The sequence below is a fragment of the Colias croceus genome, chromosome 19 (genome assembly GCF_905220415.1).
Source record: "Colias croceus chromosome 19, ilColCroc2.1".
Taxonomy (NCBI): Eukaryota; Metazoa; Arthropoda; class Insecta; order Lepidoptera; family Pieridae; genus Colias; species Colias croceus.
In genome coordinates, this window is record NC_059555.1 from 564,011 (window position 1) to 590,571 (window position 26,561).

The following is a 26,561-nucleotide window of genomic DNA, read 5'->3' on the forward strand; positions in this document are numbered from 1 at the left end:
CAGGTTAAAACTATAGTTTAACACATTTTTTAACTATACTGACTAGGTGTGAGAAGTTTCTAAATAAAAGGTTGGTAATAAAAGAAAAGGAGAAAAATTTACGGAAAACACACGTGTAAACTTTGTACTAAAACTATTTAACAGTTTAGGTTAGTTTTACTGGGAAAATATGGAGAGAAATAAAAAGAGAGGCTTACGAAAGGACATAGAAACTTAAGAAAACAATCTATATACATAATTTTATGTATCGTATTCCATCTTAATCTGTTGAGCCGTTCTGACACAATACACATCCATACAAACTTACGCATTCATATCAAAAGTTTGAAACAAAAGTTATTATCAGTTTCTAGTCTATGATTGCTAGAGTTATAATTACTCCAACTTAGTATTTCACTTATTTTGAATATTACTGTAAGTTTTCATTACTCCAACTTAGCTCACTTAGGTCATAACTTGCAATAAGCGATAATCAAGTAAAGTGTAGCATTTAAGTTACAAGTTGGATTGTTCCGTGACCCGACCTGAATCTAGGTTTCGAATACCTCATGACCTACTTAGATAGTTTTTTTTCGTTTGTCAAGAATTGCTTACAGTTGAGATGATATTTAATCGTTTTGCACGTGGAAATATTTTTGTTTATTAATTACTAGGTATCCGCCCGCGGCTTCGCCCGCGCAGTCAAAGAAAAACCCGCATAGTTACCGTTCCCGTGGGATTTCCGGGATTGCATCATTTTCCCGGGATAAAAAGTAGCCTATGTCCTTTCTCAGGTATCAAAATATCTTCATACCAAATTTCATGAAAATTGGTTCATTAGTTTAGGCGTGATTGAGTAACAGACAGACAGACAGAGTTACTTTCGCATTTAGTTATAATATTAGTATGGATATACTTAGTATGGATTATATTTTTGTTAAAAATTAGTTTGTTTATTAGCTGCTTGTCCCGTTTTTGTTTGAAAAAAGTGTTTTAAATATTAATATTATATAGTAGCTGTGCCGCGCGGATTCACCCACATGTAACCCGCGGACGAATCAGCGGGAAGAATTGAGTATTCCTATAGCTCATGTGTTATTCCACTATCTAAGCTACATCATTGGCAAGTATTATCAAAATCCGTTCCGTGGGTTTCCCGAGAAATAGTTACAAACATACATCCATCCTCAAGAAATTTCGCATAAAAATTCATACAAAATGTTCCAGCCATATTGCATAGCAAGTACATCAACATATATTTCCACATGTATAAGTAATTATTTCGTTTTATCAACTTTCCTTTATACAATTATTGATTTTTTTTATCTTAAAGTGGGACCTTTCTGTTAAAGCACAGGAAAAAAGCTCTCTTAAGTAAGGATTTAAGAGCTTTTTATCAAAGATCAAATCCCACCTTCCTGGTACTAAAGAAGTGTTTCTTATCTTCATTTATACCTACTTATATATTAAAAAGAAGAAATATTTGTATTATACAAAACTAAAAAAAACTCCATTGATTAAAAAAAATAATTAAAAAAGTCTACCGAATAACACAGGCTATATTTTTGTTTCGGGTTTATCTAAGGTAAAAAAAGACGTGTAGCACTCGGGGACTGCCGCGGTAAAGCTATTGCATAGCATGCCTTCAAGCCACACCTCCGAGCCCGTCGGAGTGGGGAGCGTGAGGTTTTTTCGTTACGGAATTTCTCGATTCGGTCCCCGCGCTCAAGGCCCGCATAACTGATAATATTACCGAATTTAAAAAGATCCTGTAACAACATTCGAGATAATGTAGAGTTAATACAGTAAAAAAATGACTGTCCAGTTTTATTGTACTTTTATTCCGTTACGACCGCCTCCTTGGTACAGTGGTTGACGCGTGAGCGTAGAACCGAGGGGTCCTTGGTTCGATTCCCGGTGGAGACGAAGAAAAAAAAATGTCTTTGTCTGGTAGGACACAGAAGGCTAATCACCTACTTGTACCTAAAGGAAATGGATCAGTGAAACAGATATATGCATAATGCATCTGCCCCTTACCCCACTAGGGGACACGGGACACACACACTTTATTCCGATATATAAAGGCATATAATTAAAAGGTTAGGTTAAATCTCACTTATTATTTTGTAATTGGTCCAACAATCCTATCCTTATGATGAACGAAAAATAATCAAGTTCTAGACATTATAGTTATTTGTAGCAAGAGCAACTTGCTACGAACTGCCGACTCTACTCTGAAGAAACTGCTTTCCCAACCAATATTTGTGCGTTATGACGACTCAAAAGCGTCTACAAGAGGCCTAGTTGAATAAATAAATGTGTTTCACGTATATTTTTATCCTGCGAATCGAGTAAAACCGCGGTGTAAAGCTTAGTATAAACATAATGGATAATTTACTAAACGGAGTCGTAATTCGTACAAAAAATTCAACCATCCATTAATCTACCGCTCATTTTACATTCCCCTTCAAAAGCTTTTAAAAGTGAAATTATGAAACGCACAATTTAAAAAGTGCTAAAATAAACCTTGTACCGGATTAATTACTTAACTTTGCCCATAAAACAAAGCGGTAGGTTCCTTTTATTAACTTTATTCTTATCTCTACATTTTTAAACATATATTACAATTTTCTTTAATTTAAAAGAGCATAGTTTAACAGTAATATAAATATACTTACCAAATGTTCGAAATAACAAATTAACCGCGACACGAGCGGCACGTCCGTCCGCTCCAACGTCTGCGCGAGAACTGAACTGAAATACAGAATGCTGAATACAAAATTCAGAAGGCTGTGCCACCCCACTGCAAGTGCTGCATCTCTCCCTTAATTATACATCCTTGTTCAACGGATTTTCGACCTTATCACATTGGATTTCCATCGCAGCTATCAATTAGATCTATCGTTACATCATTCAGGAGAGTCGAGGCGGTGTTATTGCAATACGGTGCATTTTCGCTTGGACGCAGATTAAAGTGTTAAGACTTAGTAAATACAGTCTCACAGTCAAATCACAATCTAGATGTAGGCGTTGAATGTGCTAGATTTTTTAGCGTACTGTTATGAGATAAGACTATTGATTTATACTTAGTGTTTAGGATTTAGGATGTTCTAGGTGTTGTTTTTAAAACAGGGAAGTATAAAGAACGAAATACTTAGAAGTACTTACATGGTGATTATTAGATCTTGTTACAATCGATTGATCTTGGATTGGACCCTGGTAGAGTCTTATAATATTAATGTAGAGAAAGAATAGGTACATAATTTTAATATTGTTTTTACCGGATTTGCTAGCGGTCCGCCCCGGCTTCGCCTGTGGTACGTATTTCGCAATAAAAGGTAGCCTATGTTCTTTCTCAGGGTCTAAAGATTGTATGTGCCAAATTTCATAAAAATCGGTCACAAAAGACAGGCAGACAGAGTTACTTTCGCATTTATAATATTATAGTAGGGATGTATAAAAACTCACTGTAATCGGTCCATCCGTAGAGAACGACGAACAAACATACATATTATAAACAAAGTTGACAAATCGTTCTTAAACTCTATTAGGTAAAGAAAAATCTCCGTAATAAATTATTTTCTTGCAGATTTATTTTATTTAAGCAACATGCCATATTTATTCAAAGGCCTCTAGGGCACTATATCTACTGACAAATGCCGTCGTAACTTTGGTCAATTTGCCTAAATACAATTTAAAGACTAGCTGTCGACTGCGACTATGTCCACGTTGAAGGATTTTATCAAATTCTTTACATAGAGAAACTAAGTAGAGAAAGCTTTATTCATTTATCTAGTATTATAGAGTCTATTATCTATTATCTATTATTATTATTTTGAAAATAGTCAAGACCGATTATTAAAGATGGCCAGGACAAAAAATTAATTAACAAAAATTAATTAATTAACAAAAAATTATTTGATTTCTGATATAAATATATTATGTAGTATTGTTTATAAGTTTAAATCCGAGCAGAGAAGGGGTGACCTCTAGTCAAAGTATAGTTGAAATTATAATATATACTTATAATGTCAGCTATATATAATCGAATTATCTGTGTTGGTGGGTTTAATATTTAATAACTAGTACATATATTCCTAATTTTAATTTATATTAAAATATCGATATGAAAATTATCGATAACCGTGAACATCACTATTGCTTTACGAGTTAGTGTTGTGAAGGTTTACAGCGCATATTTACGACTACCCGCCCTAAAAATCAATTTTAGCCGGTTGTAAAAGTGGAATAAACATTATCTGTATGGAAAATACCGTAAAAAACTTGTGACGTAAGTTTTATGGTAGAAGGCAGGTGAAGCAACAAAACACTGTATGTATTACAAGCTGAATTCTTGGTTTTACTCGTATAAAGTAAAATGTATCATAAAATATGTAGATAAGAGGTAATACTAGAGCCTACTGCCTCTTTGGTACAGTGGTTTACTTATGAGCGTAGAATCACCGGTAAGTCCGATCGTCTACTTACCAATAAACAATTTTCAATGGAAAAATATATCATAGGACTATCTACAAGAATAGATAAATATTTCAGGACAATTTTCAAACATGACACGATCTGATCTCATACTAAGCTTTCGCCTGTGTTATGGAAACCAGATGGCTGATAAACATTCTTAAATATAATTTTAAATAAGTGCAAATAATATAATAATATAAATAGATAATTAACACCCAGATACAGAGCAAGCATCTATGTTCATCACATAGATATTTGGCCTGGGTGGGAATCCCACAACCTCTGTCATGGAAGGCAGGGCCACTACCAACCAAGCCAACCGGCAAGTCAAACTTCATTTGGCCAATAGAGTACCTAATAATATTTATCAAGAATTCATCTAAATTTCTATTCAATATGACGAGAATGTTCTAATATCTAACGGTGATTTAATGGGTCACATTGTTTGAGAAAATCAGCCATATTTGCTTAAGTTAGTTGCTAGCTTTCACTAACTTCAAGATAATAACTTGGTTGGTTCCTGGAAAATTTATGTGGTGAATCGTGAATATTATCATAAATGTTTTTTAATATTATTTAGAAATAGGTAATAATATTTTAATCAAGACATACATGCACAGTATTTTTAATTTAAAATTAATTAATATTATATCGTGTTTCATAAATCGTTTGTGGACAGTAATATTCTTTGGGCGATCACATAAACAAGCTTATTTCATGCTATTTTTTAAATATATTAAAAACTAGCGGTCCGCCCCGGCTTCGCCCGTGGTACATGTTTACGTTTTCTCTCCATAAGAACCATCCTCGTACTTCAAGGAATATAATAAAAAAAGAATTATCGAAATCGGTTCAGCCGTTCTCGAGTTATGCGCTTACCAACACATTTTGCGATTCATTTTTATATTATAGATATTTGAAATCGTGTTTTATTTCGCACAATATGTATCATCGTGTCATCATACCAGTACCTTATTATATTAGTTCAATAATTTGAAAATTTTGTAATTGTAGAGATGTAGAGTCATTACAACACTTCAAATATTTTGAACCATGAATGAATAAATGAAATTTATGAAAAATACTTTATTGTACACCTTATAGAATACATATTACAAACTTAACAATATAATAAATAACAAAAAATAACAATGTACAGTAGGTGGCCTTATCGCTGGCAGCGATCTCTACCGGGCAACCCAGAAAAGACGAGGAAAATAAATGAGTCAATAACATGGTGGTGCAAAATAAATGAAAGTGCCGGAATAATAATTTTATCCATAGTAATATTATAAATGCGAAAGTAACTCTGTCTGTGTGTCTGTTACTCAATCGCCCCTTAACTACTGAACCATGAAATTTGGTATAGAGATATTTTGATACCCGAAAAAGGACATAGGCTATACTTTTTACCCCGGGACATAGGATAGGTTTTATCCCGGAAATCCCACGGGAACGGGGACTATGCGGGTTTTTCTTTGACTGCGCGGGCGATGCCGCGGGTAGAAAGCTAGTCTTAATATATATAAATCTCGTGTCACAATGTTTGTCTTCAATGGACTCCTAAACCACTTAACCGATTATAATAAAATTCGCACACCATGTGCAGTTTGATCCAACTTGAGAGATAGGATAGGTTTTATCCTGGAAATCCCTCGGGAACGGAAACTATGCGGGTTTTTCTTTAAAACGCGGGCGAAGCCGCGGGCGGAAAGCTATCTTATCTTCTTATCTTATCTTATCTTAATATATATAAATCTCGTGTCACAATGTTTGTCCTCAATGGACTCCTAAACCACTTAACCGATTATAATAAAATTCGCACACCATGTGCAGTTCGATCCAACTTGAGAGATAGGATAGTTTAAACATGTAGGTACCACGGGCGAAGCCGGGGCGGACCACTAGTAATATATATAAATCTCGTGTCACAATGTTTGTCCTCAATGGACTCCTAAACCACTTAACCGATTATAATAAAATTCGCACACCATGTGCAGTTTGATCCAACTTGAGAGATAGGATAGGTTTTATCCTGGAAATCCCTCGGGAACGGAAACTATGCGGGTTTTTCTTTAAAACGCGGGCGAAGCCGCGGGCGGAAAGCTAGTTGTATATATATTATAGACATAGCAGTGGTGGCTCAGTGGTGAGACCTCGGACTTTGAATCGATAAGTCCGGGGTTCGAGACCAGGCGAGCGCGCAGGAAATAAATTGATTTTTCAATTTATCTGCGCATGTTGTAATGTAACATCACCACTGCTCGAACGGTGAAGGAAAACATCGTGAGGAAACCGACATGTCGAAGAAATAAAAAGTTCGACGACATGTGTCATCCGCCAACATGCACTTGGCCAGCGTGGTGGATTATGGCCTGTACCCTCATAGGAGGCCCGTGTCCCAGCAGTGGGAACGTATATGGGCTGATGATGATGATGATGATGATGATGATGATATAACCATATTTTTGATCTCATATTAGTTTACATTTAAGTTTACCTAGAAATAGCACTTTTCAAATGTTATCAGTCTAGTTAGCATTTCACCGTTCACCGGTTCTCTTTTGGTGAATTTAATATTAAAGTTTCAAACTTTATATATGACAAACTACGGAAAACTTGCAACGAGTGATCAATTTATTTTATGTAAATCAATGTTGAAAAATTAATATTAAAACTTTGTAATTTGTAGTTACAAACCATGAAAATAAAAAATAATACTACTAGTATTGTAATACTAGCGGTCCGCCCCGGCTTCGCCCGTGGTACATATTTCGCAATAAAAGGCAGCCTATGTTCTTTCTATCTAAAGATTGTCTGTGCCAAATTTCATCAAAATCGATCCAGTAATTTATGCGTGAAAACCATACAAACATACAAACCTTTCCTCTTTATAATATAAGTATAGAAATATATTATTATCTGTGATAATACTTAACAAGACTTAATAGATAACGATTAAAAATCGTAGAAAAATATTGATGCTCTAGGCCTCTAGGTAGAGAGAAAATATCAATATACTAGCTGTGCCCCGCTGTTTAACCCGCAGTAGGTACTCCGCTCCTGTTGGTGATGCGTGAGCGTGATGATACAGCCTATCCTTCCTCGATAAATGGGCTAACTACACTGAAATAAATTTAAAAATCGGACCAGTCCGAGAGTGAGATTAGCGCGCTCAAACAAACAAACTCTTCAGCCTTATAATATTATGAATAGATTTTGGGATATATATCATCGAATGAAAAAGTATGGAAATTTATCTATATTGTTAATGCAAAGCTACACATTTTTAAACAATCATTTGCTCTTGTTCATGTCGTTGTTGATTTTTAAAAGAGCCATCTTTTGGCGTCGCGTCGGCATAAGTCATATTATGATATTCGCAATCTACAGCTGTGCCTTCTAAATAAAACTGTTCAGATTTCTAGATCGTTAAATAGATGGCACTTAATTTATCTAAATACATTGTTATCTAATAAATAAAGTTTTTTAAGCAAATTCTTGTATAACAAGTTATTTTCTGCATGTATTATAAAGATAAATAAGAAAATTATTCAATTTTGTATGCGTGAAGTACTGGTACATAGATTTTTCTAATCTTTCATTATACTTATGTGATAGCATAGTGTGACAATATCCTTTGAAAATCCAACACAAAAATATTACTTTCATTTCGAACCAATCCTTACATTAGCACGCCCATATTTAAACGAACTCATTATCTTAATATTTTCAGTAGGTACTGCAGATTTGTGAGAAAATCGATCAGTGAAACAGATGTACAATGTAATTGCCCGATACAAAGCAAGGGTACACGGGAATTCACTTTTTATGTACATAATAGGTATGTTTGATGTTAGTACCTATATCGAGTATAATAGATATATGCCGTGGCCTTTATGTTTAGGAAAAGTAATTTTATTACAAAATAATAATAAAACTATAAATTAATATATATCTTAATATATATAAATCTCGTGTCACAATGTTTGTCCTCAATGGACTCCTAAACCACTTAACCGATTATAATAAAATTCGCACACCATGTGCAGTTCGATCCAACTTGAGAGATAGGATAGTTTAAATCTCAAATGGTTTTAGAGAAAGCGGGCGAAGCCGCGGGCGGTAAGCTAGTAATATATAATATAAATCTCGTGTCACAATGTTTGTCCTCAATGGACTCCTAAACCACTTAACCGATTATAATAAAATTCGCACACCATGTGCAGTTAGATCCAACTTGAGAGATAGGATAGTTTAAATCTCAAATCGTTTTAGAAAATGCGGGCGAAGCCGCGGGCGGTAAGCTAGTATTATATAATTAGTTAAATCATGTTATCGTTATGTGTAAGTAGATAATGTTTTTTGTTACGTAAATAAATTATTTTAAATGCAGTAACCTGTTAAGTATGTTTTCTTTAAAACGGAGAATTTTAATTAGAGACTTTAAAGCGTGTTTTTGAGATTTTTTTACTCGAGTAAAAGAGTGAAAAACAAATTACTTATCTAGAAATGAAAAATAATAAATAAAAATTGTAATGGCAATTTGCCAAAGGCAGTCTATTGTGCTGGTTTGTATGCGTCATGCGTGTGAGTTACAAAAATTTATCATGTTTCTACTTTTTTATATCTAGATAGGAATTATCTTAGGGAATTATCTATACGCAATACCTTGTTTTTGTTGGTTTATTAAATTCCAATTTACTTGTTGACAAACAAATTATTAAATGTCAAATGAATACGGTTTTTTTAATCTATGTTCCAATCTTATTTGGCTTTTTCGAAGTACCTACCTACTTAATATATATCTTTAAAAAATATTTTTTGAAATAATAATTAAAATGTAGACCGTATGAAACATTACGATGAATGTATATAAATGTTTTAATAAACTATATAATATTTATTATATTGTAAATAATATTTTATTTTGATTCAATTAAAAAAATCCGCTATGTGTCTATTATAATAATATACTTGCATTCAGTACATAGGTATTTGAAATCCGCAAAAAATTAAAAAAAAAGTTAGTTGCTGCTAACAAATACCGTTGAACTTTGAATTATTTATCAAACACACCTATTTAATTACAAAAAAAGTAATAAAAGTTCATTATCATCTAATTTGAAAGACAATCTTTAGTAAGTTCCTGCATTTTATATCAAAGTAATGTCTCAGGCATTGACCTAGTAAGCGACCTTGATAAAATAATGGAAAAATTTTTGTTCGTTGGCAAAAGAGATCCTTTCGTTATTTAACCTGTATAATTATATTTATACTTACAGATTAGATTTTATGATTGACTATATTTTGTAGTAGTTAAATCGAATTTTACAGTAGATATCCAATTTTATGTATCTCAATTCCATAATACTCGGGTACTATCATAAGTAAGGTACCCGGTCCTTTGGAAGGCTTACGTGGGGACACGGATCCAACACGCAGAGGCCCTTTCGAGAACTTTACTGTGTTGTGGGACACCAGCCGCAGCCTGCCCATGACTGCACTATAGATAGAGCCCTGCCCTGCGAGATACAGCCCTGGGCAGTCCGCGGCCAATGTAGGACTATTGCAAGATAAGGAGACAAAGAAACATATCCAATTTTATTATTATTATTTTTAGCGGATAACGGAGCAGGTGGGTCACCTAGTGAGGTAATCACCACCGCCCATGAGCACTCATAAAGTTACCTTTGTGAGGCTGTTGCCTGTTACCGACTGTCGAAATAAGGCTCTCAAAAAACTAATTAGCAATATAATTAAATAAACAATTCTATTATTTGTCTCTATTTCATAACAAAACATTATTAAGATTAATTTTGCGGAATCATTTACCGCAAAACAAATTTCTATGCGTGTTTTTTTATTATTTTAGAATCAATGCAATACAAGGGTATCTTATAGCATAAAAAAAGGTTGTGTCTAACAGATAGCATGCGTAGACGTAACATATAATATACTAACTGCACCCGCGGTTTCACCCGCGTGGCATCTCTCTAAGAACTAAGACCAACAGTTGGATGACATAAAGGTAGCCTTTATATAGCCCATTTATCGAAAGAATTTTTCAAATCGGACCAGTAGCGCGTTAAAACAAACAAACAAACTCTTCAGCTTTATAATATTAGTATAGATATAATCGATTACTGTATTAACGCTAAAATACGTTTCTTAAAGTACTTGTATAAAATACTTATAGCATAAGTAAATCAAAATATTAAATTTCCTATAATTTTGTTTGTAAAAAGTTAGAGGCATATTATATTAATACATTGCAATGCGTTAATGTTCAATTAATAACGTACAAAGTAATATAAATAATTATAATCTTCATTGATTAATGAATAATTAATTATAGCGGACTATAGAACACTCTCTGACGCCATCCGAATATTTCTCGAAACATCTGACAAAAAAAAGAATATATAAGCTCTTAAAATAACCCGACGTATACCATTACAAGTTTCAACTTCAGTCAAGTCTGTATGCTACAGCCATGATCATAGAAATGATTCAATTAATCTTCCTCATCGCTATATATAGAGCATATCAAAAACGTAACTATGCTTTGTATCATTCAAAAAAGAAACTTCGAGAAAAAACTGTTTTAATAACCGGAGGCACGACTGGTATTGGCTTAGAGATAGCGAAAGATCTTGCTAAAAGAGAAGCTACAGTTATAATCGCCTGTCCTTTTGAGAACGAGGGGCTAAAAGCGCGGCAGAAAATTCTAGAACATTCCAGAAACTCTGAAGTTATATACAAGCATCTTGATCTAGCTTCTCTAGAATCTATACGACAATTTGCAGACGAAGTTTTGGAAAAAGAAAAAAGACTGGACATTCTTATTAACAACGCCGGAGTGTGTATGGTAGATGATTACCTCACGAAAGATGGCATGAGTTTTCTGATGCAAGTGAATTTTTATGGCCATTTTCTACTGACTCTTCTCTTGCTTCCATTATTAAAAAGGACAGGAACAGAAGAAGATCCAGCAAGGATTATCAACATGTCTTCTCTTTCTCATAGAAGAGGGAGTACCAACATTGAAAATTACAATAAGATTGGCCACTGGACATTTACCTACTTCAATAGTAAGCTCAGTTTAGTTCTTTTTTCCCGTGAATTGAAAAAGAAACTAAAGAAATTTAACGTAGTTATCAACTGTGCGGACCCTGGCATTGTATCAACTGCGATTTATGATAACACAAGTAATATTTTTGCTCATATATTCGTATATATCATGTTGTTGTTTTCGAGAACGCCTCTAGAAGGCGCTCAGACAGCTATATTTCTGGCTGTTGATGATGTTGGTTGTGTGACTGGAAAATACTTCGCAAATTGTAAGCAAGTGGACGCTAGTCACAAAGCATTTGATGAAACTTGTGCAATGAAGCTGTGGAACCAATCTGTGGAACTGGTGGGGTTAAGTAAGGAAGAATTACGTGCTATATTTGAGGTGTAATAATAGTTAGTTTTGGTAATTCCTGCTCTTTAGGAATAATGTGATTAGTACTACTTTAGCATCTGATGGAAATTTCGCGTTATTTTATTTTATTTATGTGTTTGTCTGTGGAATTATTTAAAATTGTATAGATGAGGTGTGAAATGAGCTGGCTTTTAAGGTATTTATGTTAGAAATAGAAGCAGAAAACTCGCTTTACCTAATTGGAAATAATTAATGTTATGATGTGGCTAACAGTGATTTTATTATGTAACAAGTTTTGGACATCTACACTGGAATCTGTAAGATAAATACGAAAAAAAAACTGTATGACACACCATGTATTAGTGTAAAGAATGATCGTTATTCATTACTACCTTTCCGCCTGCGGCTTCGCCCGCGTTTTCAAAGAAACCCTCTATATGTGTGCTAAATAACAATGTAATCGGTTCAGTAGTATTTGCGTGAAAGAGTAACAAACACACACACACCCATCCTCACAAACTTTCGCATTTATAATATTAGTAGGACCTAAGAGTAGGACAATAAAACGAAGATATGTAATCTGTATTAACAAGACGTTTTTTATTAAAAAAAAAAGTTAATGCATTCATTATTTCATATTATATAAAGGTATCAATTAGAGGGGGTCATAAAAAAACCACTGTGTTGTTTATCTGAATATGCAAATAATGTTATTTATAAATTAAAAGATATATATTTAATTATCAAATATCAAAAGTCAAGATGCAAATCGATATTTAATTGACACTGGCGGTTCGCCCCGGCTTCGCCGTGGTACATGTTTACGCTTCCTTTCAATAAGAACCATCCTCGTAGGTACCTCAAAGAATAAAACAATAAACGAAATCGGTTCAGCCGTTCTCGAGTTTTGCGCTCACCGGCATAATATTATGTGAGCGGAAATCTCGATTTATTTTTCAATTTTGTTTTGTAGTTTTGTAGAAATAATAAAAAAATCCAATTAATAAAATATATTATTTTAAGAGAAAAGATTTTTTATTTGTTTGTACCAGAAAAGCTAAGAAGCTTCTAGATAACTGCATCGTGTCGGAATGAAATATTACCTATGTTGTTATTTCGTGCTAGTCCGGTCGTAAGTGGCTTGTGTATTAACATAATAAAATCAAATCAATGTTTTTATATTTTTAGTTTTATAGCATTCAAATGCCATAGATAGCATGCAAATTATATAAATCAGTCTTTAAGAAAAATGTTAAAGTACCTATATATAAAATTCACTAGGATCACATGGCATCACGGGTGGCTAAGTCACGAATGATCAAGCGTCGCCCCAAGGTCGCCCCGGTAGGGCAGAAGACGTCGCGTGGGTACGAATCCCGCCTCATGTTCGAATTTTTTTATTCTTTAAAAATTTATGTAATACAATCAAATTATACATATTGAATATTTAGTATTTTTTTTCTTTGATCATTGTAGGTTAGTTTGACAGTGGAATCAATAAAAAACCAATAAAAATAATATTATGTAATACAATTTATTTACAACCTCTACACAAATTCACACACATTAACAAACATTAGGTACTATTTATAAATTTTTGATAATCTTACTTATTATTTAATTTTACGTATATTACTCACTCACTTTATAATATTATAAAGCTGTAGAGTTTGTTTGTTTGCACGCGAAAATCTCAGGAACTACTGGTAAGATTTCAAAAATACCATAGCCCATTTGTTCAGGAAGGCTATAATATATCATCATGGTAAGAGCGAAGCCACGTGGATTAAACCGCAGGGCGCAGCTAGTGACTCTTATTTCAATATCTGCTTCGTGGACAACATACAGGGTCCTGGTGCCGGGTCTTGTTATTACGCTAATTTTACATAGAATATATAATACATTCACAATCAAGTATAAGGCCGGTTGCAGAGCTTCACCGACCATCAGTGCGTACTGCGTACGTCAGTCTCGCTTGTCAAATGTATGGAAATACGCGTGCGTATGGTCGGTCTAGCTATGAACCTGTGCTATGAACGGTTTTATGAATTTCCATACATATGACAAGCGCGACTGATGTACACACTGATGGTCGGTGAAGCTCAGCAACCGGCTCAAAGGCCTATTCAAACTAAAGCGGTTTCCGCTACCGTCGTGCGGTGCGGTATCCCGATCGGTACACGATTAGTCTCTATTAATATTAGATATACTAAGTTTGAATAGGCCTTAATACTTTACATTACCTGCATACATTATTTGTCTATAAATTTTCAAAATGATTAGATACCTATAGCTAATTAAGTGATATTTAACATCGTTTCATAAATATTTCTAATTCTATTATTATTTATATTCAAACACTTGTAATAGTGGGTCGCCATTTTTTTACATGTTTAATAATAAAAACCGGCCAAGTGCGAGTCGGGCTCGCGCACAAAGGGTTCCGTAGCAGCAAATATAATAAACTTATTATGTCAATTTATACACCTGGTGAATGGAGCCTAAACTCTCCCGATATTTTGCCTTGTACTTTTATGTATGAATATTAATATTAATGGCGTATTGCTTGAATAAGCTAATATTTCTCGTAAAAAGTACCTACATTATAAAGATTTTATATCATCGCGGATTTTTAAAGGTGTACAATTATACTGTAGTATATTTTTTGATCTATCTTATAAGGTTCAGCCATCGTTTTCAGTGTAAGCACAATAACTTAACCAAAATTACAGTTAAATCAACCTATCTCAAAAACTATAAGAGATACTTTGATCAAACCAAAAATCGTTGAAAGAGTTAATTAGCATGCATCACCTCTATTTTTTTTAGAATTTTATACCCCGTAGTTATAAAAATAGAGGGGGGGGGGACATACTTTTTACGACTTTGAGAGCTGATATCTCAAAAACCGTTCACTTTAAGAAAAATGTTTTTTAGAAAACTTTATATCATTTTAAAAGACCTTTCCATTGATACCCCACACGGGTATGTACATCGAAAAAAAAAATTTCATCCCTCAGTTACATGTATGGGGGGCCCCACCCCCAATTCTTTTTTAGGGTTCCGTAGCCAAAATGGCAAAAACGGAACCCTTATAGTTTCGTCATGTCCGTCTGTCCGTCTGTCCGTCTGTCCGTCTGTCACAGCCGATTTACTCGGAAACTATAAGTACTGCAGTGATGAAATTTGATGGGAATATGTGTTGTATGAACCGCTACAAAAATATGACACTAAATAGTAAAAAAAAGAATTGGGGGTGGGGCCCCCCATACATGTAACTGAGGGATGAAATTTTTTTTTTCGATGTACATACCCGTGTGGGGTATCAATGGAAAGGTCTTTTAAAATGATATAAAGTTTTCTAAAAAACATTTTTCTTAAAGTGAACGGTTTTTGAGATATCAGCTCTCAAAGTCGTAAAAAGTATGTCCCCCCCCCTCTATTTTTATAACTACGGGGTATAAAATTCTAAAAAAAATAGAGGTGATGCATGCTAATTAACTCTTTCAACGATTTTTGGTTTGATCAAAGTATCTCTTATAGTTTTTGAGATAGGTTGATTTAACTGTAATTTTGGTTAAGTTATTGTGCTTACACTGAAAACGATGGCTGAACCTTATAAGATAGATCAAAAAATATACTACAGTATAATTGTACACCTTTAAAAATCCGCGATGATATAAAATCTTTATAATGTAGGTACTTTTTACGAGAAATATTAGCTTATTCAAGCAATACGCCATTAATATTAATATTCATACATAAAAGTACAAGGCAAAATATCGGGAGAGTTTAGGCTCCATTCACCAGGTGTATAAATTGACATAATAAGTTTATTATATTTGCTGCTACGGAACCCTTTGTGCGCGAGCCCGACTCGCACTTGGCCGGTTTTTATTTTACTATTTAGTGTCATATTTTTGTAGCGGTTCATACAACACATATTCCCATCAAATTTCATCACTGTAGTACTTATAGTTTCCGAGTAAATCGGCTGTGACAGACGGACAGACGGACAGACGGACAGACGGACATGACGAAACTATAAGGGTTCCGTTTTTGCCATTTTGGCTACGGAACCCTAAAAATACTTACAAGCTAAATCGCCATCTAATATATGTCCTAACAAACCGAAATACAAATATTTTCTGTATCTTATAATTATTATGCATTAATATAATAGTAAAAAATATAAGTTTTAGACTAGGTTGTCGCCGTTAGGTGAGAGCTTACGAGTCGTATCTCTGGAATTGTATCAATATAACCAAGTAGGTTGTGACCGCACCAAATACCTGAAAGAAACGTTTGATATTATTATCATACTAGCTTACCGCCCGCGGCTTCGCCCGCTTTGTCTAAAACCTAATAAATTATATACTAAAACCTTCCTCTTGAATCACTCTATCTATTAAACCGCATCGAAATCCGTTGCGTAGTTTTAAAGATTTAAGCATGCAAATGGTCATAGGGATTATAGTAGGGGAGCCCAAGAGGGGATTTTGGGATTTACTCGAGCGCGTCAGATTACTATAAGGGACGGTACCTTAGCTATTCATTAGTACCTCTAGTCAATATGAGCAGTTATGGTTGGTGGGTGCGCTCAGGGGCCCCGCTGGAAAATTTGAATAATCCATAATTCCCTAAGGTTGAGCTCGAATCGTCAGATTAGCGAAATGGGGACTTCTTATATTGTAATTAACCCCCCATATATTAATCTGACGCGCTCGAATAATATTACTTTAATTTTTTACCCTTTCTTCATAGCGATTAAATCGCCACTTAAATCGTCAGATTAACGTATACTATTTTTCAGTGACGTCCTGGAGCATGCAAAATATCAATATCTAACGCGCTTGAGTATTTCCAAGCCAATTTTTTTCTTTTTTAAATTAAAAAAAAATCAAAAAACCCTTCCCGACCGCTAAAAGTGAAAACATTATAGGACCTTTTTTTCTCGCTATGGTCTAATCTACCAATTCTAATAGGTTCCCGTGACGCTCGAGTAAATCCACATTTAGCATCCTGGGCTCCCCTACTATTAGGGACATAGGGACAGAGAAAGCGACTTTGTTTTATACTATGTAGTGATTATTGTAAAGATAAGCATGTATCACCGTGTTATAACTAGCGAGATTATAAACTATGAACTATCCAAGCCATTTAATAATTTAACGCATGAAAATTAAAATGAGAGTGAGCGTGAACGGGAGAGTGAGAATGAGAGTGAGAGAGTGAGAGTGAGAGAGTAACAATGAGAATGAAAATAAAAGTGAAAATGAAAATAGATATAGGGCCATCATAGGGAAGTGGTTCTATCCCTAGATCGAAAACTGTCCGCCTCATTATTGGGTGATCAAATGTAAAATGACTAGGCTCACAGAAGCGACAAGCGGTCGTCCCAAAGTACACAATCCCATGGGCGAGTAGCACACAGACTGCAGCATCAGCTGTCGCGCGAAGAGATCCAATCGTGATGGAAGCGTGCCCGTGGACGGTGTAGCCCGCATCAGACGACACACCAGCTCTTCTGTTCTTTTGCCCTGGTAAATAATAAATTAAAGAGCTAGTTATATTTGCCGGTTTGTGTTATGGCAATGGTGTTATAATGTCTGACACGACTGTATATTGTCTCCATTTTTACATTTGATAATAATTTTTTAAGCAATTATAAAATCTACCTTGATGAATTCAGTTTACAACTTCAACATTAACATTGTAATTAGAATTAATATTGAGAAGAATTTTTAATATCTACTTTAAAAATTAAGCTTAAATTATTATTTACTACAGGATCTGAAAGCAGTTTCTTTAGAGAATTTTCTTGAAAAATTTCAACAAGTTATTAATTATCACATTAATCTTAATAAGGGTCTATCTACACACTATAAATACCTCAGTGATAGTATAATGACAGGGCTCCACTACAACAAACATTCTCAACACGTGCGTCGCACACCAGAGAAATTGTAGTACCAAGAAGTGGATTCGATGCGTTGATATTACTGAAAAGAAAAACAAGATAAACTTTAAATAATAATCTCTTTTCATAAATAAAAATGTAGAAGTTTCTTATAAATTACCATTAATTTATGCTTATTTACCTAATTGTTACTATAAAATTTTTGCCTTACTAACTGTTTTCATAGCCTCATAGGCGCATGTTCTCCGAAAAATATGTGACGGTTATATCAAGCAATGTACTACTTACTGATCTCCATAATAAAGAAGTACGGTGTCACAATCAAGTGCAGCAGCGTAGATATAAGGATGATAACAAGAGGAAGGCCATAGCTGTGTTCTATTCTGTGCACAACTTCACATAATGCTCCATGAAGGAGGGCGAGCCGGCGTATCGCTTCACATGGTCCTACTACGAGTTTTGCTTCACCATTTACTGGAAGAATAAATTTTTTGTACTTAAGTAAAAATATGGAAAATCATTAGTTAAATACGCAGTCGTGATACAGATAAAGAAAAAAGATACAAAATGTTGATTCAAATTTGTGTTTAGACTTCAGCATTGATTTTAGAGTGGTTCAAAATTTTCCAATATTCAGTCAGAAATGGACAAAATCTAAACAAGACAAACCGGAATTAGTACTATCTTTTAAATTGAAAAAATACATCAAAATCGGTTCACCCAGTCGAAAGGTGACATACAAAAAAAAAGTTGAATTGATAACCTCCTCTTTTATTGAAGTTGACTGGAAACATAAGTTTGTATTATAATAAAATGTAAGTATAAGGCTGGTTGCAGAGCTTCACCGACCATCAGTGCGTACGTCAATCGCGCTTGTCATATGTATGGAAATACGCGTGCGTATGGTCAGTCTAGCTATGAACGGTTTTATGAATTTCCATACATATGACAAGCGCGACTGACGTACGCACTGATGGTCGGTGAAGCTCTGCAACCGGCCAAAAAATACCTCCTTTCCGTATAATAACTTCATGTCCTTTAGCAGTGAGCGGTAAACAGTCGACCAGTAAACTCAGATTGTGGGCTCGACGCGACTCAGGCGCAACGCGTATTGCAAATATGTTTAGTGGCGATTGTTCTTGGATTTTTTCAACTGAAAAATAATTTTGTATTGTTAATTGATTTTATTAATAAATTGTATTGCAAAATTTTAATGGATTCACTGCATCTGACTCTTAAAAGAGAACAGAGAAAAGTATATATTAAAAAAGTCGACCATTCTACGCTTTTCTTGATGTTAACTTAAAATTTTAAAAGTTATCATATCCTGAAAATTTATAATAAATACATTTTAAGTAAGAGTCATCAAAATAAAAATTTCTGGTTGCAGCCTAATGAACTTTTTAATTCAAACAATTTCTTTATACAAAATTGCCACCCTTCTAAAAATTGAATTGAATCTATATTATTATGTCGTTAAAAGGTTTGGTATGTTAAATATAATAACTACTAATACCCTTGTATTAATAAAGAATACCAACCAGGTAAATTAATATGCTTCGCCGTGAGCGCTAACGCATCGTTTACCGCTTGGAAACGTGCGCGAACCGACAGCGCGGTGAACGCGAACTGAAGCTCCAGGACGATCACCACGTACCAGAGCAGGTAGAACCCTATGTAGTTGGTCACTACGTCCCCTGGGAAGGTCAGAGTATAGTGGTCAATTAAGAAAAAGAGAAACTTACATTGGTTAATAAACAATAAAGATTTGATAGAGATAAATGATAGATTATAATTCGCATCTTGTAAAAGTGGAATCACCTAATGATGATTTAATTAATTTGTAAAGAGCTGCTTTGACTTGGTGGGTTTTTCTATGTTGCTTTGGCGATTGAATCTGCTTTCAAAATCATAACATTTATTAACTAAACATTTTATTACAGTAAGTAAAATTGTATTTGGTACCACAAAAATTCACATCACTTAGTATTTTATCTACAGCACAATATTGAACAAAAATCTGTATCTGCAAAAAAAATATTCCACTCACATTGTCTATCCAGTTTTCTGGCTTGCAGCGCATAGAAGCAGAAGTCATCAGCAACGAGCAGTGTGAAGAAAATCAAAATGGCCAGCAGCAAGGCGCAAAGCTTGCGCTCCGTGGCTTTGGAGTACTGCGCTCCTATGCTTTCATCCACCTGTTGTAACAATTGAACTACACGAGGATGGATTATGATTATAGATACCCTTATCGTAAGGAGTAAAATAGCAGATCCAATCGTGTCCAGTAGTCCAGTACCATGTTGCAAAAGGGGATTTTCTGTGTTTTCGTCTTGCCGCGTTGCCAAAATAAAAGGTACAATTTGTACAAGGGAGTGCACTAAACTAACCTACCAAAATGGAATAATACTCACAGCAGCCACACTATCCATAAAGCTGATCATGCTCCTCATCCTCCTGGGCGCCTGGTACACGCCAGCCCCCGCAGTCACGGCCACCACGAGCACGTCACAAGTTGACACAAACTGCGACATGCGAGAGGACATGCGCACTGACAGCTCCAAACCGACGTTGATCTCCGCGCAGAGACCACATATCGTGAATATTACTAGAATACTTAATTGATTATTTAATTCGCCTACTGAGCTACACAGTTTATATGATATACCTTCTATGCACTACATGATGGAGAAGTTTCTAACGTCGCATTAAGAAGTTAGTAGATCTTTGATTTGCTAATACAATTTATTAAAAGTCTCCTGAACAAGGGACCACTGGCTGAGCATAGAACTAGATGAACTATTTAACTAATAAATCATTTTAGGTACCTACCCCACAATTCTTATTAAACAATGTAGGTGTCTTTGAATTTATACATAACATCATTTCATAACATAATGAGTCATTGGGAACCGAAAAATGTTACGATAATTTTATGAAAAATAAATAGACAAAACTCACCTAGTACAGTCACCAGTATATAGCTGTAGATGCACATCCCATTTGATATCCTGACCGTGAAGCCATTTCCTCGAGGCTCGAAGCGAAGCGGCGCCAGACCGAAGAAACTAGACACCTAAATAGTATTTATTGTAAATATAATTATTTTATTATTAATGTCTTCTTATTAATATATATCTATCCCTACTAATATTACAAAATTAAATGCGAAAGTATCTTTCTTCTTACATTGTTCATTGAGTTCTTATATTGTATATGTATCATATTATTTTGGATGATAAAATTATTGATTGATTGATTGATCTTTGTCTGTCAGTCTATCTCTTCTTCACGCCTAAACCCCTGAACCGATTTTGATTTGAAAAGCAATTTTCTTAAATATTCTGTGAGTCATCTCAATATTTCAGCACGTACCTACACATATTATTACTGTAAAAACGAATTATGAAAATTATTCGATCTAAAGCAAACAATATTCAAACTAGATGGACGACTACGCGATTAAGAAAATACTACAAGTTACAAGTTAAAAATATTGTCACTAAGAAAATACTACAAGTTACAAGTTAAAAATATAATCAGTACATACCCTGAGTATAAAAGCATGAGCTCCTCCAACGATGCAGTTCATCACATTGTCTTCAGCAAACTCAGATTCACCAACTGGTGGTGACGTATCACCATCTACTTCTTCAGCACCTAGAAACCAATACGTATGTAAGTGTTGTATACTAATAGAATGTGTATCGGTACAAGTAAATGTATTTTCTTTAATCTTTATTTCTTTCCTTGTTTCGATTTCCAATCTATATATATAAAACTCAAAGGTGACTGATATAGTGATCTATCAACGCACAGCCCAAACCACTGGACGTATCGGGCTGAAATTTGGCATGCAGGTAGATGTCATAACGTAGGCGTCCCCTAAGAAAGGATTTCCCGAAATTCTTGCGGGAACGGGGAAAAACGGGGATGCACGTACAAAGTCGTGGGCGGAAGCTAGTATCAGATAAATTCGTAGGAAACACTATCGGATTAAAAGGATAGAAGGTATGTAAAAAAACATTTTTTGGTCTCCAGAAAAAATAGGATCGAATCTGCCAGCATTTATCTAAAGAAGGACATAAGCATTATTTACTTGGAACTTTTATAGTGCTCCGCGGTTTCACCCGTATTTTTCCGCTCCCGTTGGTCTTAGCGTGATGATATAATATAGCAATAGCCTTTCTCTATAAATGGGCAATCTAACACCGAAAGAATTTTTCAAATCGGACCAGTAGTTCCTGAGATTAGCGTGTTCAAACACACATTCTTTATAATATTATAAGTATAGATTATTTATTTGGAAATTTTATAAGAATATAAGGCTGGTTGCAGAGCTTGACCGACCGTCAGTGCGTACGTCAGTCGCGCTTGTCATATGTATGGAAATTCATAAAACCTTTCATAGCTAGACCGACCATACGCACGCGTATTGTCATGCGCATTAGTGTCATAGTCATACAATTAGGCTGGTTGCAGAGCTTGACCGACCGTCAGTGCGTACGTCAGTCGCGCTTGTCATATGTATGGAAATTCATAAAACCTTTCATAGCTAGACCGACCATACGCACGCGTATTGTCATGCGCATTAGTGTAAAGTCATACAATTGTTGATGCGTATCGTCAGGACCAACGGTACGCACTGACGGTCGGTCACGCTCTGCAACCAGCGTTATTGTTGATGCGTATTGTCAGGACCGACGGTACGCACTGACGGTCGGTCAAGCTCTGCAACCAGCCTAACTAATAAACACGACACACGTGAACAAAGCCGCAAGTCTCAGTTGATATAAGTACGTAGGTATAAACCAGTATAAACAAACCAATAAACGATTATGATGTATCGTTTAATATATTATCCCCTCCAATTAAACTTCTATAAAGTTGTAAAATTGATCGATGTTATATTGCTTTCACCTGTTGCAATCTACAGAAAGTTTTATTTACTTTTAATCTATACTAATACTATTATAGATATTTTTGAAGTGAAACTCTTTAGGCGCGTTGAGAGTAAAATTTCAAGAACACGTCATGGCAATACCGTCACGTCATGGAGTAAGGCGACGAATTTGGTAGGTATCTTTGAATCTTGCCAAAAAAGTTTCACTTCTCAGTTCTGACATGTGTGCTGACACGCTCTTTTTTTGAACTGTATACTATAAAAATTATTTTACGACACCAACTCACAAAAACGATGCCAAAGAACTGTCTGGTTTTTAAGCATTTCGTACATTTTCGTATTTTATCAAGTTAAAATCTAACTCAAAATAAATCTAGTTTTTATTGATTATGTCTTTACAGTGATTTTTATTTCACGATAACATCAAATACATGTCGTGATTGAATACATGATGAGCGCAAACACGAACGTTTATAGTGTTCATTTGATACGTTAACCCTTAAATTAATCTATACACTAGCTTTCCGCCCGCTTTGTCTAAAACTTTAAAAAAAATGTGTGTGTACACGTAAGAAGTAAAACTTCTTCATGACCTTATTTTTCAAAAAAAAAATTTACTATATGCACCTTTACAGAAATAGTCGCACGCGTGGTAGGGATAAGAAAAAGATGGCGCGTAACGAAAAAATGTCACGCGTAACTAAAAAATGTTACACTAAATTTTTTTCCGACCCCGATAAAGAAGTTTCCCTACAATAATATACTAAAATCTTCCTCAAGAATTACTCATTAAAAATACGCATCAAAATCCGTTGCGTAGCTTTAAAGATTTTAGCATACATAGAGACGGACAGACAGCCAGAATGAATTTGTTTTATATATTCTAGTGATGTAAATAATATGTACTAGTATGGTTTTTGAGAGCCTTTTATAAACGAAATGATAAATTATGTAAATATTGTAAAAATAGCAACATTTGAAACGATTACGAATAAATCGCGTTTAAATCCGTTTAAAGGTCTTTGAAATAAAAAAATTGGTATTTTTTTTTTCTTAACAAAATGAGACCCATGTTTTTTTAGTCTGTCGTTTGCTTTCTATCAAATGATCTCTAGGTACTTGTATTATATCGAGTTTCTTACTAACAAACAGCTCTTGAAAAATACTACAATCTACTTTTATGTAAGAAATAATAGATTTCTACAATTAGACGCATTCGCGGGCAACGACTAGGTTTTATGTTTGGTTTCATGTTTCGAATGACGCAGAAAGGTAAAAAATGTAGCAAAATAAAACATTTCTTTGTACGTTAAATCAACTGAAATCTGACGTTTCTGTAAACAAGGTGCGGCCGCCATTAAAAATGAATTAAGTACATATTTAATTTAATTATATTTACATATCATTCATGGAGCGATTTAGATCTGTGACAATTGGATTTGATGCTCATTAGTTTACACGATTTTTTGATATTTTGGGTTCAAAAAAATTATAAGTAACTAATGATTTTTATATGATGATTGATGATACACTATATATAATATAATGCGAGAAAATATTTAAATTACATTTAGTAAAAATGCAATCTTATTATATTAATGTGTATTCTACAATGTTTTTTTTAGAATGTTATTTTTTAATACTTACTTTCCCTGCAAACGTTATCTAATCGTTTCGGAGGAGTACGGTAACTAATATACTAACATGAGAATTTTATATAGGTACTAGCGGTCCACCCCGGCTTCGCCTGTGGTACATATTTCGCAATAAAAGGTAGCCTATGTTCTTTCTCAGGGTCTAAAGATTGTCTGTGCCAAATTTCATCAAAATCGGTTGAGAGGTTTATGCGAGAAAACCATACATACATACATAATTACAAACTTTTCCTCTTTATAATATTAGTATAGATAAAGAGATATGGAGATTTAAATATTAAATAATATATAATCATACCTTTAGGAATTACAGGGTGCACACGTAATGAAAACATAAATAAGTCATTTAAAACGTCCAAAAAAATTTTCAAAATATTTATATGAAAACTAGCAAACCGGGCGAACTCCGTTTCGCCACCAGAGACACCTATTCTTTGCTATAAACCTCACGGAGCCCGAGACCTTTTCAACGAATGCAAAACTGTGGAAATCGGTTCGTGCAATCTGGAGTTATATAGCGTCAGGAAGGAAACCCCGACTTATTTTTATATAATAGAATTAAATTTATAATTGTAATTCCTGTTTAATCTAAAAATGGAGAGGTTTTCAATTTGTTAGTTTCTTTGAATCATCAGAAATAACTACCATGGAATATTTGAATTTGTAGCGTTTTTAAAATATGTTTATACTACACTGATTGAACTTTGTAATAAAACTTATAGGTATGCAACTGTGAACATTGAATACATTTCATGATTTACAATACGTGCGAATAATAATACGTTACCCATTTGATTATGCTATAAACAGACTATTAAGACTTAAAGGTATCATTTTAATGTATTTTAACCCTACATAAATAACAAACATAAAAAATTGTAAAATGCATTTATTACTCTTTCACTCAAAAACAACTGATCGGATATGTAGATATGAAATTTGGTACAGAGATCACAGTCTAGATTCGGACATAAACTATTTTTATTAGTGTACTATACGAGGGAAGCCGCGGGATAAAGCAATATACAATACAATGACGTATGGTCATTGTATTGTATATTGCTTTTTTTAATCACTACATAGTATAAAACAAAGTCACTTTCTCTGTCCCTATGTCCCTGTGTCCCTTTGTATGCTTAAATCTTTAAAACTGCGCTACGGATTTTGATGCGGTTTTTTTTAATAGATAGATTCATTCAAGAGGAAGGAAGAATTTATAATTTACTAGCGGTCCGCCCCGGCTTCGACCGTGGTACATTTTTACGTTTTCTCTCCATAAGAACCATCCTCATACTTCAAGAAATGTAATAAAAAAAGAATTAACGAAATCGGTTCAGTTGTTCTCGAGTTATGCGCTTACCAACACATTTTGCGATCTAGACACGCGGCAGCGTGTCAAGCCGAGTTCAAGCGAAGAGAACTGGCGAGCAGCTGCCGTGTGTATATTTACACGAACCATTTCGAGCCACTTTTCACCCCCTTATAACTCGAAAACTATTTAAGTTAAATAAACCAAATTTGGTACATATCAAGAGGACCTCAAGATAAACAAGAAGCTTAAATTTCATAAATACAGATTAAACAGTTGCGTAGATATTAATATCCAAAAATCGCAATTTTTAAGACTGACTGACTTATAGACATATACAAAACCTAACCCACTTCCAGATGACCTAGAAAGTTCAAATTTTGTAATCAGCTAGGTAATAGTGAGTGTACAAAGGAAAAAATCAGAAAATACTGAATTTATCTGTATTTAATTTTTTTTTCAATGACATTAATTTTGTTTGTATGGAAAAATGGAAAAGTTTAAAAAAATAGAAAATAGTATATTCACCTTACTAGTCTTAAAAAATAGATCAAAACTAATCAGTGGCCGAAAAAAATTTTGAAATCCATCAATAAATGACTGAGATATAGATTATTGAAGTTTCCATATTTTAGGACGAAACATCTGTAGCAAGAAGCTTACATCTAATACACTGGAGATTGCACTATGACCATTGACTTGTCACAAGAAAATATAACCTTGAATGACGTCAGTGTTGTTTTTTGTCTCTTTCTGTGGGTGACCACACTGGGATTTTTCGAAATAGAAAAAACTAAAAATCATGGTCTATAAATAATAACGACATATATTTTTAACAGTATTAATTATATTATAATATTACTGGCTATACTTTATAGGTACATACA

The 26,561-nt window shown here is 34.2% G+C and overlaps 3 protein-coding genes across 5 annotated transcripts in view; 1 reads left to right on the plus strand and 2 right to left on the minus strand.

The window, feature by feature from the left end:
• Positions 1-2,796, minus strand: part of LOC123700529 (uncharacterized protein CG3556) — a 58,329-nt gene extending 55,533 nt beyond the window's left edge. For 2 of the 3 annotated variants that reach the window (XM_045647769.1, XM_045647768.1), the window contains exon 1: positions 2,658-2,796. The gene's annotated coding sequence lies outside the window, so the exon portion shown is untranslated. The remainder of the gene's footprint in view (positions 1-2,657) is intronic. The other variant, XM_045647767.1, reaches the window with a different exon arrangement.
• Positions 2,797-10,954: 8,158 nt separating this feature from the next.
• LOC123700384 (retinol dehydrogenase 13-like) lies at positions 10,955-11,923 on the plus strand. The gene has a single exon (XM_045647584.1). The coding sequence runs from the start codon at positions 10,955-10,957 to the stop codon at positions 11,921-11,923; it is 969 nt and encodes a 322-aa protein (XP_045503540.1).
• A 4,129-nt stretch (positions 11,924-16,052) lies between these two features.
• Positions 16,053-21,438, minus strand: LOC123700138 (gustatory receptor for sugar taste 43a-like). Its single transcript, XM_045647270.1, has 10 exons — positions 21,358-21,438; positions 20,769-20,883; positions 20,222-20,415; positions 19,858-20,005; positions 19,349-19,504; positions 18,817-18,960; positions 18,096-18,281; positions 17,780-17,889; positions 17,266-17,427; positions 16,053-16,179 (listed from the first exon to the last, which is right to left on the minus strand). Exons 1-10 carry the CDS (start codon positions 21,397-21,399, stop codon positions 16,117-16,119), a joined length of 1,320 nt encoding a protein of 439 aa, XP_045503226.1. The 5' UTR covers positions 21,400-21,438; the 3' UTR covers positions 16,053-16,116.
• Positions 21,439-26,561: the final 5,123 nt, after the last annotated feature.